General features: G+C 38.1%; 1 protein-coding gene across 1 annotated transcript in view; it reads right to left on the bottom strand.

Moving 5' to 3' along the window:
• Nucleotides 1-15,194, bottom strand: part of LOC148655679 (peroxidasin homolog) — a 70,160-nt gene that overhangs the window by 16,963 nt on the left and 38,003 nt on the right. The window contains exons 9-13 of the mRNA XM_088642469.1: nucleotides 13,024-13,193; nucleotides 11,547-11,819; nucleotides 9,336-9,452; nucleotides 2,328-2,486; nucleotides 1,087-1,199 (exon numbers count right to left, since the gene is read on the bottom strand). Of these exons, the coding sequence (XP_088498595.1) occupies nucleotides 1,087-1,199; nucleotides 2,328-2,486; nucleotides 9,336-9,452; nucleotides 11,547-11,819; nucleotides 13,024-13,193 (832 nt within the window). The remainder of the gene's footprint in view (nucleotides 1-1,086; nucleotides 1,200-2,327; nucleotides 2,487-9,335; nucleotides 9,453-11,546; nucleotides 11,820-13,023; nucleotides 13,194-15,194) is intronic.

Below are 15,194 nucleotides of genomic sequence, written 5' to 3'. Positions count from 1 at the left end.
CAGTTCTGATATAAAACATTCTGACTGAAAACTGTTAAAATCAAGAAAAAAACTATTTTTTTTCGTTCTTGCATCTCGTACCAATGAACATTAAGCCAAACTGCCTTCGGCATGACTTTTATGATCTAAATACAGCAGTTTATTGATTTTGTTAATAGTGTTATTAATCCATACCAACCTATTTTAGAAATAATGAATGCCCGTGCATTTAGTAAACTAGTACTATGTTTTATTCTTTAAATTTCTCATTTCATCAGGGTTCCTGAGGTCCCTTGGTGCTTTACTTATAAATAAGAAATAATTTAGCTGATTCTTCTACAGAATAAAATAGAGAAAACAGGATGAACTTTGACACTGCTGCTGATAATGGGGGCAGAGTGGTGGCTCTGTGGCTAAGGATCTGCGGCTGTGGCTGGAAGGTTACCGGTTCAAATCCCCAGCCGGCAGAGGAATCCTATTCTATTGGGTTCCTGAGTAAGGCCCTTAACCCCAACTGCTCCAGGGGTGCCATACAATGGCAGACCCTGCGCTCTCTCCCTGTCTGTGTGTCTCATGGAAAGCAAGCTGGGGTATGTGAAAAGATCATTCCTAATGCAAGAAATTGTAAAGGGTTAATAAAGTGATGTTATTATTATTTATAATCCCCCATACCAGCACCTTATTTCAAGGACACAGTGCAAGTAACATGAACAGAACAACAGTCAGAGTCAGTGAAAGAGCGAGAATTTGAACTAGGAACATTCTGGTACTGAGACCTTTTGTTTAATCACTGCACCAGCTAACTTCTCTTCTGCAGAGGAGTAGTAAACCTTGCTCTCCTTTACACCTCATGTAAATAGGGATGATAGAAGGGATCTCAGTCTCCTGGTAAGATACATTGCACTCATCTCATAATACCAAGTGTCAGTGCTGCTTTGCTGGCAACCTGAATTTAACACACATCAAACATTGTTCTCACAAAGTTTTGAATGAGGTATTATGTGCACAGATTTGCTAGTATACATGATACTCGCGGCACTGAGAATTAAGTTTTAGTAGTGGGAAAAACATAGTGGAAAATAAACCCCCTAAAAACGCACAACATACCTTTGTCCAGGTGATCATAGGGGTTGGTTCTCCCAGAGCACTGCATGAAATTTGCACATCTTGCCCCACTTCAGTCGAGGCATCTTGAGGTACATGTATAAAAACAGGCAAAACTAAAGAAAAAACAGAAAAAAATCATTTTAAATGATATTCTCCACACTAGTATCCCCAAGCCTACCACTTAACTTACTATTTAAGGTGACTACTTTTAAATGTTTTCAAAAGCAATTAATTCTGCATTAATTCTAAAGTCCCATTTCCAGGACTGTTCTTAACTGAGCAGCTGTGCACAAAGCAGCACAGGCATCAGTGCAGTTGTTTAGTTGACAAGATTTTCAATCAGAAGCACTTTAGGTAAAAAAATACATTTGCATTCTGTAGTTTAGAATAAATGTAGACTAAAAAAATCACATAACACACACATTGAGAAGAAAACTAAAGCATAATTACACAAGGATCCAGAAGTAAATTGTATAATAATTTTCAAACTCTCAAAGTACTGCAATGGATTAGATTGGAGGGACCACGTATTGTGTAGCCCTGGAATATTCCCTCACTGGGATTTGTGTTTGTAAACTACATGAAACATAAAAAATGGAGTTAAGGCAGTTATGTTTTGTAAATGGATAACTCAAGAGCCAAAAAGCTTTTATGTGATATATTTTAACTGTGATTTATAAACAATCGGTGCCATCTATTGGCACTATTATTGTTTTTTCACATTTCAACAGGAATATAATTAGGTGAGAGATTATGTATTTTGTACCACATACATTATAAAGAGTATTTGGAATAAATCCCAAATTAACTTAAAATGTTAACCTTTCACTGCTTTTAAGAAAATGAGATTCCATATACAGTATTATTTTGTAAAGTCATTCTTTTTTGGAACAATCATTTCTTTCCAGTGTAAGGAATGCTTTTCTATGATATATACTCATTCACATCGAAAGAAGTTAAATTTATTGAAGAGACAAAGCAAGAGAACATTATTTAAAATAGCAGATAAATTATAATTATGCAGCTTATTCGTTTTGCTCATGTCACAAATACTGTATATTAGTGTTTTACTTTCTAGTAAATATGTTCGTACTATATACTTTCCATTGGGGAATTTAAAAACTAAAAGGTATAGCCACGATGCAAATGACCACATGAGCAAGTGAGGTGAATTTAGAGGAATGATTATCTCATATTCTGAACAGATGCATGAAGGCCCAGAGCCATGAGAGTTGGTATACCTTTGGCCAGCACAGTCAGCTGCACTGGCAGTCTTTTCACTCCAGCTACGCTGACAGCCTGGCACTCGTACTGGCCCTGGTCATGTGGGGCCACACGACTGATCCGCAGAGTCCCTGATGTCAACACTGATAGCCTTCTGTCACTGAGCAGCTGGCCCCCTGTACAGTCAGGAAATGGGGAAAGTCAGCCCTCTCTTGGCAACTTGTCCATCAAAAGCTTTCACCGTGACTTTATGGCTCATGACAACTATCAAAAGCTTCCATAATAAATCTGGCTCTGTATTTGAACTGCTTAAGTTGTCTTTATCCAAAGCACAACCGGGAAGTTTTAAAATACTTTTTATTTAGCAGCAAATGATATCTAATATGTGTTTATGCAATAATCTTTTGTGTGCTAAAGTAGATTTTTATAAACCTTAAAGACATAAAAATGTAGCTATTTGACTCATTTGATTTAGCTATTATATTTCAATCCTTAAGCCCAGCCATAATATTAAATGCATTCTTTTGTTGACCACTTGAACTGTTGAACTGTACATGACTAATAATTTTATTAATTTTAATACATTTATTCAAGAAATTGATTGAATTTGTTGTAATGGTCTTACACAAGGAAACTTGGGCATATCAGCTCACTCCACTGTTAATGGGAGGGGCACAGGTGGTGGCCATGGCAATGACAGTACAGGATCCCAGAGATTATAAGAAACTGGAGGAAGACTTCTTGGATTGAGTGGGGCTGAATACCAAGGGCCACCCCAAAAATTTAGGAACCTGAAGTTCACTGATAGCTCTACTGTCACGATCACTACTCCCCCTCTTAAGGGCGCTCCAGCCCTTCCTTGTTCTGCCCCATTACCTGCACCTGTTTTAGCTCTCGCCCCACCTTAAAAGCCAGACACAGGCGTCACCCCGAGGCTTCTCATTGAATCCCGTTTCGTGAGAGCCCGGGGTCCTGCTGCGTCTGGCTCCGTTATGGTTTTAGTTTCCTGTTCCTGATTCCCTGCCCCGCCGGTCCCGACCCGGTTCTGGTTTTTAATTAGTTTGGATGGATCCCCTGGTCTTGGACTCTGCCTCCTGTTTTGGATTTCCCTTTTGGATTTATGCTTGGATTGTTCACCCCGGACTCACTTCCCCTGGACACCTGCACTTCCTGGACACGTTCCCTGTCTCCATCCCTACTCCTGCAAGTTAGATACCTCGAAACCTGAGAAGAACTGAAAATAGTAATCTGATCATTTACACTACTTGAAGTCCATGTGTTGGTCTCTGGAAATACAGAGGTGAACCCTGCTGTGGACTCCCTGGACAATAGGGAGCCGGACAATAGAACCGGATTTTCCGGTTCCGGTCGAGAGGGAACGCTGGCGCATTTGGCTGCCGCTCCTCTCACCAGTTTTTCATTTCTATCTACTTATTTATGTTTTTTTTTTCCCTTTTTCTCCTCGATTGCACTGATTTCTAGTTTATCTATTTTCATCCGCTTCACGTTACAAGTTCACGGGTGCGACTTCCACTGCATTGTGAACTTACTCAACTGAAGACTTTCACCTCTTGCTACCGCCTTCTCTGGATTTCCTTCCCGTCTCGTTTCATCAATCATGTCTCTGAGGTACACTGCACTGCAACTTCTTCAACTAAAACAAAGCTACTTTCTGGTCAAAGACACATTCGATTACTGCCGTTTTACTGGGATTTTACGACCGACTCGCTACATCCATCGCAGCACAGGACACCGTTCTCTACGTTCGTCTGCCTGCGGAGTCTCTATCCCTGCCTTTCGCCGCACGTCTGTAAGTCCATCACGTACCGGCGCCGATCTAAAAAATCTCCTCTCACTACCGCACCTGGACCGCACTCCGCTTCCCCCCGCATCCCCCCGCATCCCCGAGACTGGCCAGATCAGCGCTACTCAACACCCGCTCCGTTAACAGCAAGGCTCTTCTTTTATGTGACATTATCAAAGAAAAACAACTGGACCTTCTGTGCTTAACCGAAACATGGCACAAACAAAACGATGGACTCCTGTTCAACCAACTAGTTCCTCCTGGATATGGTTTCTTTGACCTTCCGCGTCTTTCAGGCAGAGGCGGGGGCATCATTGTTATTTACAACCTTTTTTACAGTCTAAGTCCTATAGCTATACCTCCTCCCTCTTCTTTTGAGTGTCTTGTTTTAAATGTTTCTATCCCCCAATCAACTATTATTGCCACAGTTTACAGACCACCCAAACCCAGTGGAGTCTTCTTAGGTGAGTTTGCTGATTTTCTCTCATTCTTATCCCTTACATTTAAAAGGATCCTTATTCTAGGGGACTTTAATATACACATTGATTCAACTTCCTCCAGTCTGGCTAAAGACTTCCTTTCTCTTTTGGGATGCTTTGACCTTGCTCAGTTTGTTTGTACCCCTACACATAACAAAGGACACACCTTAGATCTAATTATTGCAAATGACTCCTTTGTCTCCCACTGCTCCCCCCTTGATCTAGGCCTCTCTGACCACTTAGCCATTCTCTTCAATCTGGAATTACCTGTTTCTAACACTTCCCCCTCACGCTCTGTAAATTTCCGCAACTGGCGATCAATTGATCACCCAAGGTTTGCAAATTCTGTTCTGTCCTCCTTATCCTGTTTCTCTTCCTCTGACCCTCTAGAGGACAAAATACAGTTACTTGACAATGCTCTTTTATCTACCCTCGACACCTTTGCTCCTTTAAAAACTCGAACCATCTCCTTCTCTCGCCCTGCCCCCTGGTACAATGACCATCTGCGTTTCATGAAGGCAGCCTCTCGCAAACTTGAGCGTAGGTGGCGTCTTTCCGGCCTAAATGTACATTATCAGGCCTGGAGAGATTACTTATCTGATTATAAGGTTACTATAGAGTCTGCTAGATCCACCTACTTCTCTCACATCATTGAAAATCACCAAAACAATCCCAGACATCTTTTCTCCACCATCAACAGACTGCTCAAGCCAAACTGCCCCACCACATTACCTGCCTCATCACAACTTTGCAACACATTCTTAGATTTCTTTAGTTCTAAGATTGACAACATCCGGCATCACATTCTCTCCACTACGGATATAATTTCCACACCTCCTCCCTCCTCATCCAACTTCTCTGGTTCCCGTCTCTCCAGCTTCTCTCTTCTTGACTCAGCATCCCTAAACAAACTAGTTACGCGCATGAAACCCACCACATCTATTTTAGATCCCATTCCCACCACTTTATTCCAGTCCTGTTTCTCTTCTCTCTGTCCCATTGTCCTCAATATAATACATGAATCCTTGAGCACCGGCATTGTACCAACGGTCCTCAAAACTGCTGCTATTACCCCAGTGCCAAAGAAGCCTAACATGGCTCTCGACAATCTTAACAACTTTCGCCCCATCTCCAACTTACCCTTTCTCTCTAAAATTCTAGAACGTGCTGTCACACTTCAGTTACATAACCACCTCATGACAAACAACCTTTTCGAACCCCTCCAATCTGGCTTCCGTCAACTTCACAGCACAGAAACCGCCCTAGTCAAAGTCACCAACGATCTCCTAATAGCTTCTGATTCTGGTTCTCTTTCCATACTCATCCTTCTTGATCTCAGTGCTGCCTTTGACACTGTTGACCATAACATCTTGCTTTCTCGTCTCGAGACTGTGTTTGGAGTCTCTGACACTGCCCTCAAATGGTTTAAGTCTTACCTCACTGATCGCTGTCACTTTGTCTCTCTCAATGGGTACAGGTCTGAAATTGGTCTTGTCAAGTCTGGTGTCCCTCAGGGCTCAATACTGGGCCCCTTGCTCTTCAGCATTTACATGTTCCCACTTGGTCAGCTTTTAAGATCACATGGCCTCAGCTTTCATTTTTACGCTGACGATACTCAAATATACATCCATACCAAACCCGACACTGATGTGGCTGTCTCTATTCTATCTAATTGCATCTCTGACATAAAAAATTTGGATGACTCAAAACTTCCTTCATCTTAACTGTGACAAGACTGAAGTCATGCTTATTGGTACCCCCCATCAACTTCGTAAAGCCAGTCCTGTAACCCTGTCTGTAGATGGCTCTGTACTTGAGCTCCAATCAAAATTGAAAAACCTTGGGGTTATATTCGATTCTGGCTTAACATTCGACCCACATGTACAGCATACTGTCAAAACATCTTTTTTTCACCTTAGAAATATCGCAAGACTACGCCCTATGCTATCATTAACTGTGGCTGAAAAGCTGATCAACATATTTGTATTCTCTCGAATTGACTACTGCAATGCTCTGCTCCCTGGGGTATCTAAATCTACTCTGAACAAGCTGCAGTATGTCCAAAATTCAGCAGCCAGAATCCTGACCAGATCTAGTGCAAGTGTTCACATTACTCCTATCCTGGAGTCCTTGCACTGGCTTCCGGTCAAATTCCGCGTAGACTTTAAAATCCTCATGCTCACCTACAAGGCTTTACATGGCTTGGCACCTCAATACCTGTCTGAACTTTTATCGCCCTACTCCCCACCTCGCAACCTCCGCTCTTCAAATTCTGCCCTCCTTACTGTCCCCCAAGCCCGTCTACATTGTATGGGCGACAGGGCCTTCTCCTGCTATGCCCCCAAGCTCTGGAACTCCTTGCCCAAGGATATTAGAGAGTCACCTTCTCTAAACTCCTTCAAATCCAGACTCAAAACCCTCCTTTTCAGAAAAGCCTTTACTTAACTGGTTCCATTCTTCACCCCTCTGCTCTTCTTAATACCATCTTCCACGGTCTCCTCTATTGTTATTGTATTGTACTGTATTGTTGTAATTATAATTGTGTCCTGTCTTGTGAAATTTTCTTATTTATTGTTGTAGTCTTCTTATTTATTGTTATTGTCATCCTGTAAAGCGCTTTGAGAAGCCACCTTTAAAGGCGCTATATAAAATAAAGTTTATTATTATTATTATTATAATAGAGTTTTAAATGCTTAAATTATCTGTTGCAAACCCCATTCAAGATTTGAAATGTTTTTTTAGTAATGTTTTCCTTCTGGTCATGGTGCCATATGGACCAGATTTGACCAAAGAGCACTTTCTCCCATCTCAGACATTGAACTACAGTATGTAGCTTTTTCAAACTGGCTTGTTGGTCTCACTGTAGCATCCTCAACCAGTTTCCCTCTTGGCCAGCAACTCAGTTTGGAGGGACAGCCTGATCTAGACCACTTTTGGGTTGGACAATACACTTCACAAATGTAATGATCAGCTTCATAATATTCAAATAGTTTTATGTGGTTTTGTACCCTTCTCTTGGTCTGCCCTTTTTCTTCAACATTATCACTGAGTTTTGAAGGTACCGTTGTTTTCATGGTTGAATCTTTGCTTGAAATTCATTACCTGGCTGAAGGACCTTATAGAGTAAGATGTATTCATTCTGAAATTATGTAAACCACTATTGTTGTACACAGACAGAGATCACCCAACTAATTGCGTGGTTCATTAAGGTAATTCTGTACACCTAAATTAACTTAGGTTTGCCACAGCCATGGATTTACATACTCATGCATTTCCATTTTGCTTTTAAAAAGAAAATGTGAAAACTGTGATTGGATCTGAATATTTTTGGAAGCATTTAAATTTGGCCATGTATCTTAAATGTCCCTGTGGGTTCACTGTGTGAATTTGTGATGCTGCAATTTGGATCACCCTCCAAAGCAATAAACTCGGCTAAACTGAACATGAAACCCCTGTGCTAAAAGCACTCCCCTGATACTAACGTTATTTGTGTGTCATTATGGAAAATCTGTTGTTATTTTGTGCTAATACGAAATGGGGATAATTAAAATGTGCAGCTTAATAATTAAATAGTTAAAAGTTTCTTAGTATTAACAAAACTATACTGAGTTAGTTAATAATACAGATCAGTATGAAAATGTTTTTAGGTTAACTCTCTTCACCAGAATATACTCTCCCAGGCTTGCATATACTGTATTATTCTACATTCCCATTTTCTATGCTAGGACTGCTCTTAATTTTTTTATTCAAAATACAAAGCTACAAAAGCATTATTTACTTTTCTAAAATATTGTATTGTTAATTTTTATGAATATTTTTCTTAATAGCTTGCAGGAGACATGTGCTTTCAATAATCTAAACATTAATAATGGCCTCTTTTCTCTGCCTGCTGTGTCATTTGGCAAGTAAAACAGTATATAATAAACCCTAAAACAAAAGGAAACCAGTCAGGCACTCTTTTATACAGATGTTATTTGGGTAAAATAAACAACTAAAAGTATCATTCCAGGTAGTACGTACTGTAGGTATCTTGCAATTTTATACCTCACTTTGTGTTTTTCATTTCATTTTATAATTTTTCTCAACATGACACAATCATGGAATCTTACACCAGCAAGTTAATGAAAACAGGGTGTATAAAACTATACAGATGTTCCAACTATATTAATTAAAAAACAATAAAATGATGGTCACTGATGCCATTTCATGTAAACATTAAGATAATGCATGTTTACTCTTAATAGTGTAACCTTTCTATCTGGTTTTATGAGGTTCAGGAAGAGTGATGTAATTCTTCTAAAACAATAAAATCCATAATATATGCCAAAACAGTACTGCATGTCTCATTACTAAGGATTTATTTAACCTTTTATTGCCATACATCTTCTTAAAGTGTTAAGGCAAATTTCAAGAAGCTATTAGAGTAATAAAAAGACAATGCATATACAGATGATCTCTCATTCATAAAACACTGTACACTGTATGTTAAAATACAAACTACATGTTAAATATACAAAATACTAAAGTTTGTAGAGTTTCCATAAAGCAATTCACCACTTCAATAAACGAATCATAAAAGAAAAAAAATAGTTTGAATAAATAAAGTCACACTCACCATCCTGTTCTAGCTAAGTATAACATTTTGACAGAGCAATATGAGTCAAAGAATATGGGAAAGGCTAAGAAAAGAAGCTGATCCTATTTCCCACGAAACAGTCATTTAAAAAGCACACATGTATTACCTGCTTTAGTCCATGCAATGACAGGAGAAGGATTTCCAACAGCTACACATGGAAAGTCCACTGAGTGACCTTCTATCACAGCCTGATCTCTGGGAACCATAGTAAACCTTGGAGGAGCTGAAAGCAAATCAAGGGTAGGAAAGAAAAATTGACCAAATGAACTGTATACCTTATACAGTATGTGCATATTTGCCTGATGCTTTTTAAATAAGCATATACAGAACACATAAAATTTGTTTCTGTTTACTGGTTAAACCATACAATATTTGCACATACTGTACCTGTAATATATTGTGTATACTTTTAACTTTTAACTTTTATCGTGGTTATATTGCCGAACACTCAATATTTGCAGGGAATTTCACAAGCATTTCCTACAATTTCCTGTACTCTACAAAATCAGAAACTACAGTAGGAGTAAATTCCTTTAAATACTGTTTACTAATGAAAACTTTAAATGCAACATTCAGATTTAATGGATTTCATCAATTATTTTATACATAAATAACATAGAATGTAAAAAAATAACAGAATCAAATAATATGATAGTCGACATGGGCAAAAGGTTGGTCTTGCTTAATTATTTCTTTTAACAATAGCAGCTGTGATTGTAAGTGAAAAACATACAAGTATAAGGTGTGAAAGACCAAGTCTGAATGACTAACATGTACTGTAGGCATACAGCATATTTTGACATATCATTTACATTTTTAGTAACAAGTAGAGGTTTATTCCATGCTTAAAAGAGAAGAAAAGAAACAGAACAAAGACACCTGAAGAAGGCTCCACAGCCAAAACGCTGTGTTTCTTTTCTTCTTTTCAGCATGGAATAAACCTTCACTTGTCCCTTTGCAGCCTACACATGCTGGCGTACTGTAGCTACCTACTTGAACATTTACATTTTTAGACAATGTGGGGAAACACATTGGCAAACAAAGGGCAAACAAAATGTTGGTATTAACGGTTTAAAATCGCAAAAGTTGAAAATTTTAAATAAAGGCATGTTTTATTACAATTGTGCAATACACATGTAGGAACTTATTCAGAATGTTGTGCATAATTTTTTTCATCACCTTACAAAAATAGATATTGCTGCTTTGGAATTAGTCCAGGGATGAACTTTCAGGTACATTTCTGGACTTATTAAATGTCCTACTCTGAAAGAATAAAAGATAATATTTTTATTTCTGAACACAATAAACTATGAGGGGACCTGATTCAGTATTCAATATCCTGTAATCAATATCCTCAAAAGCATGATGAAAAAGTCATATTAAAGCTGATACCTTGGACATGGTTGGACATGATCCATGGATCATTTAGCTACTAGCAGCCAAATGAGCTACCTTAATTGTCTGAAGTTCAGACAGTATTAATCTCAGAATAAAATATTGCTCTTGAAATTTCAATACATGAAATGCAGAACTCCTCCATCACTATCTATCTTAAAAATTAACAAAATACTGCAGGACGATAACATTCTTGTTTTTATTTCTAGCACAATACTCACTTTCCTATCATCATTCACCAGCTTGTTGAAAGTTTAGAGCTGCCTCAATGTTTTTTTTAATTATCTTTGTAAGAGTTGGTGAAAAACGTTCAGATGTAGCAATTTCCCTATTCATAATCAAAAATTCATTTTTTCAGTGTCCACTCAATGGACACTGATTTCATAATTCTCTGTGCCTAACAAGAGCCTATTGTACCTCATTCCTTTCTTGTCAAAACCTGCATTTTTTACTTATTTTTCTACAGTATTTCATTATGTAATTAACGTATGTATTACTGCACAGTTTCTAAATCAAGTTGGGTAAAGGAGTCTACTAATTAGATAAATACATTTTTGCCAAGGAATTAAACAGGATATTTACTCAATTTTTACATTCTCCATATAACTTGATTCTTGTAATGTAGAAACTACTGTACATTTTTATTTTTTTTTATAACATACTCATTTGGGATGACACTGGGATATTTCATGTGAAGTACAAGAAACAAAAGCAATCTTTCATTACTTTTCAGTATTATTTTTTAACAAATGCTGCAGTATTTTCTGAGTAACCACCCTCCACAAATTGAGAGGATATGACTCACATGGCAAAGAAAGCACATTATTTACGTAACAGTAATCATTTTTAATACAACTCCGAATCAATGTTTCAGCTCTTTCAACAGTGAGGGGAAAAAAATTAAAAGCCACTTGGAGCCAACCTTGAACAATGATGCTTGCTGATGCCTGAATGGAGTCCTGACTATTACTGGCATGACAGATAAACTCGCCATGATCTGCCAAAGTGACATTCTGAATAAAGAGACCCCCTGATGATGTGATGGTGTACTGAGTGGAATTGCTGAGCAGACTTCCATTCCCTCTTGTCCAGGTGACATGTGGCTGGGGATCTCCTGTAGCACTGCATTCCAGTGTAAGGCTGGAGCCAACAAGCACCTCTGTGTTTTGGGGCTGTATCACAAAACTGGGTTTATCTAAAATAAAATATGAAGGAGACAGAAAATAGACTGTATAAAAATGTTGACATTATTATTATTAAGATATACATAAAGATCTATCACAAACGTTCAGGGGCAAAAGCACATATGACAATGCATATTACTAATTTGGTATACTATCTTACATGCAGGAGGGGGTATTGAAAAATACAGCTCATAGCACCTCTTTAGGGTAAGTTAAATGTCTTGCTTTAGAAATTTCTGTCAGGACAAGAACTCCACAGCTGTTTCTTGTCTTTTTTGTTAACAATGGCCAGAGCCCAAATCATACTACTATTTACCAGTGGCTGGACTATTTTTAGTGAGGGTATTAAGCCATCCTTCTTGGGGATTGTACAGTGCATAACTGGGCCTCAATGCAGGATAGATAAGACATACTGACATGAAATAAAAATAAATTAAATCAGTCATTGACAGCAGAAAGAAAAGAAACAGCACTATGAGAGGGTTCTTTCTTTTGGCAGACTAGACAATGGAACAAGTCCATTTAATTTGAGTACTGAAGAAACCACCAGGATTAAGCAATAGGAATGTTTGCTTATAGTTGTGGAATCATGGTATCCATCAGGCTAAAGTAACCTCTCACTTGCTTTGTAATGTTCTATTTGGAATAGGGAATGTCCCAATTTTTTAGTTTTCATTAAGAGAGCATTTTAGTCCTGTGTAGGGAATTTTACTTTATAAGAAACAGGTTTCCCTTTTTCCTCTGTGGTATCTGGGGTTCAGTTGCAGGGTTGAATACTGTTTTCCTGTTTCAAAAAGCAGGGCCCTGGTATTCACAATTTCTTTACTCTAAATAATAGGAGTAAACATATGACTTTGTAGTTGTTAATAATTGTAAATATTGGTATGCCTTTTAAGTCGATTCCTAATTTCTTAGTCCATCATACCTCATCATACAAAGAAAAGACATACGTGTTTATTGCTCAGTATTCCCAAACAAACAGGAGATATGTGTTTTAATAACTTTTAAAATTTGCTTGCAAAAAAAAACAGGTGTAAGGATAATATAATACTGTATATTATGCAAATAAAATTGTATACTATGTATTTATATAACATCTGCACCAGTAGGCTCTGTCTAGTATTGCATGAATTGCAAGAAATTGGGATATAATTGTGATAAGTTGGAAAGTACAATAGGTGACTAAACATTGAACATATTTAAAAGTTCACTCACTTGGGGTATCAAAATACCTTAAAACCACTCCCTGAGTCTTTGTCTCTCCAGCAACATTTTTGGCCATGCATTGGTAAGTCCCCTGGTCAGAATCTCTGGTGTTCTGTATCATCAATGTGCCATCTTCCAGCAGATTTAATCGGATGTCAACCCTCATATCGATTTCAGTGCTATCAACGAAGGTATTCAACAATTCTTTAGAAAAAACATCTTACACTTTCACTTCAGAAAATTCTGCAGAATAACAGAAAGATGATCTGTGGAATTATGAACTCTTAGATTGGACATTTAATAATAATTAGGAAATAGTAAAAAGGAAATACTGTGTTCCTGCACTTACAGTACTTATTAAAAAAAGTGCAGTTACATACATTATGATTTCATATTGTAAAGCAATAAAATGTAAAAAGTCCAAGGGGTGGTGAATGCTTTTGATAGGCACTGTAAGTGCTTGAATAGTCTATTACCAGGCTTAAGAAACTTATTGTATGAATGAACTTTTAAGTTGACATATACTGTTTGAATCTTTCTTGATCTGAGAAAGACCAAGATCTACACAATGGGTGTTAAAGCACCACATACAGTATAAGTATATGGAACTCACTGCCTAACTAGTGGGAACGTCATGACTCTAAACATTTTTTTTAAATCAATGATGAAGTACCTTCTTGCACCTTCTTGTGCTCCTGGGATAGGCTCTGGGTTGGCATGTCCCTTGCATGTCCCTTGCCAGGAAATTAGTTATTTTCTATTAATGAATGGATCATTAGTCATATTTCAATAAAAAAAAATGTTTTAAACCTAGAATAAATAAATTTACAAGTGCAAGACCTGCAAGGTGCAGAAGCTTAGGAAGGAACCATGGGAAGACAAAGATTCTGGAAGAGATATCATCCCCTCTTATGAAATTAATGCCATTGAATTTTCTCACTGGGCAGCTGTGGTAATGAATATCACACTATACCTTCCTTCAGCTGTCACAAAGGTGTCTGCACATGACAGAAGTAGAACTGCAGCAGTCATTAATGCCAAAAATGAGTTTACCATCTCATACTGTATGGAACAATAAAGTGACTATTGCTGTGGTATAAGATCTACAATGGAATAAAATTGTGTTCCTAAAACAGTGTACACACACATTGCTTGTCAATATGGTCTCCATAACATCAGAAAGGGGTATAAAGTGACAAAGGCTTTATGGTATACAGTATTACCACCTTAAAAAATAAAGATTTGAAGTCATTTGGAACAGAGGGGTAGTGGGGGCTCACAAACACAAATAACTCCATTCAAAAAACAAAATTTCTTTTTGCTTGATTCATTAAAAGGGTCATATCACACTGGCATTTGAAAAGTGTCAGAATATTAACAGCAAATTGAGCTGTGGTGTCAGCTTGTGGAATTTAAATTAAATTAATATGACAGAAAAGCAAAGTAACATGAAATTTCCCTTTCAATGGCTTATTATTCTAAGAGACGTTTAAGAAGTAGCTTGTGAGTAAAGCAGATGTTACTATCATGGCACCGTAATTATCCTTTGTCATGTAGTGGCTTTACACTCTTCACATCCACTTCTCTGTTTCTGAATACTCCATCTTCCATCTGGACCCTTCAGGAGCCAATACCACCTCTCAGCTTCCTTCTTCCACTTCTCTGAGCTCACTGACCCTCTTAAATGTTTTTCAGCAGTCATTGTCATCATGTTGACCTCCCTAACCCAATCTCAGCCACAACAGTTTTATCCAACTTCCAACTCTTCCAGCTGCTAAATCCATCTTAATTCTTGCATCTCTTCTCCAATCTTGTCTCTTTCCCGACCCAGTCACACCGGTCCACATGTTATGAAAACTACCCTTCCCCAAACTTATCATGCTGTCTTTTCCTGTCTCTTGGCGCATCCTGATGACGTCACCCATCCATGGAACTATAGCACAATCGTGCCATCTGGGCCGACACCATTTAGTCCTCTATATTCATCCTTTCTCTCCCACTATCACTTTCTCTTTCACCTCTTCCACAGCCCCAGTCTGGTATGCTTTTTTCTTTCTTCTTTTTTCTCTTTTTAACCACCACACCAGCTTGAGCAATGCATTCTGTGATTCATCATTCCCTTCCCCCATCCGCCGTTATAGTCGGAGATATGAAACTCCCTTCCTTGTTTGGGTGCTACT

This window comes from Lepisosteus platostomus, chromosome 8 (assembly GCF_059453375.1).
Source record: "Lepisosteus platostomus isolate fLepPlt1 chromosome 8, fLepPlt1.hap1, whole genome shotgun sequence".
Taxonomy (NCBI): domain Eukaryota; kingdom Metazoa; phylum Chordata; class Actinopteri; order Semionotiformes; family Lepisosteidae; genus Lepisosteus; species Lepisosteus platostomus.
Note: the sequence above shows the minus strand (reverse complement) of the source record. Positions and strands in the feature narration are given on the sequence as shown.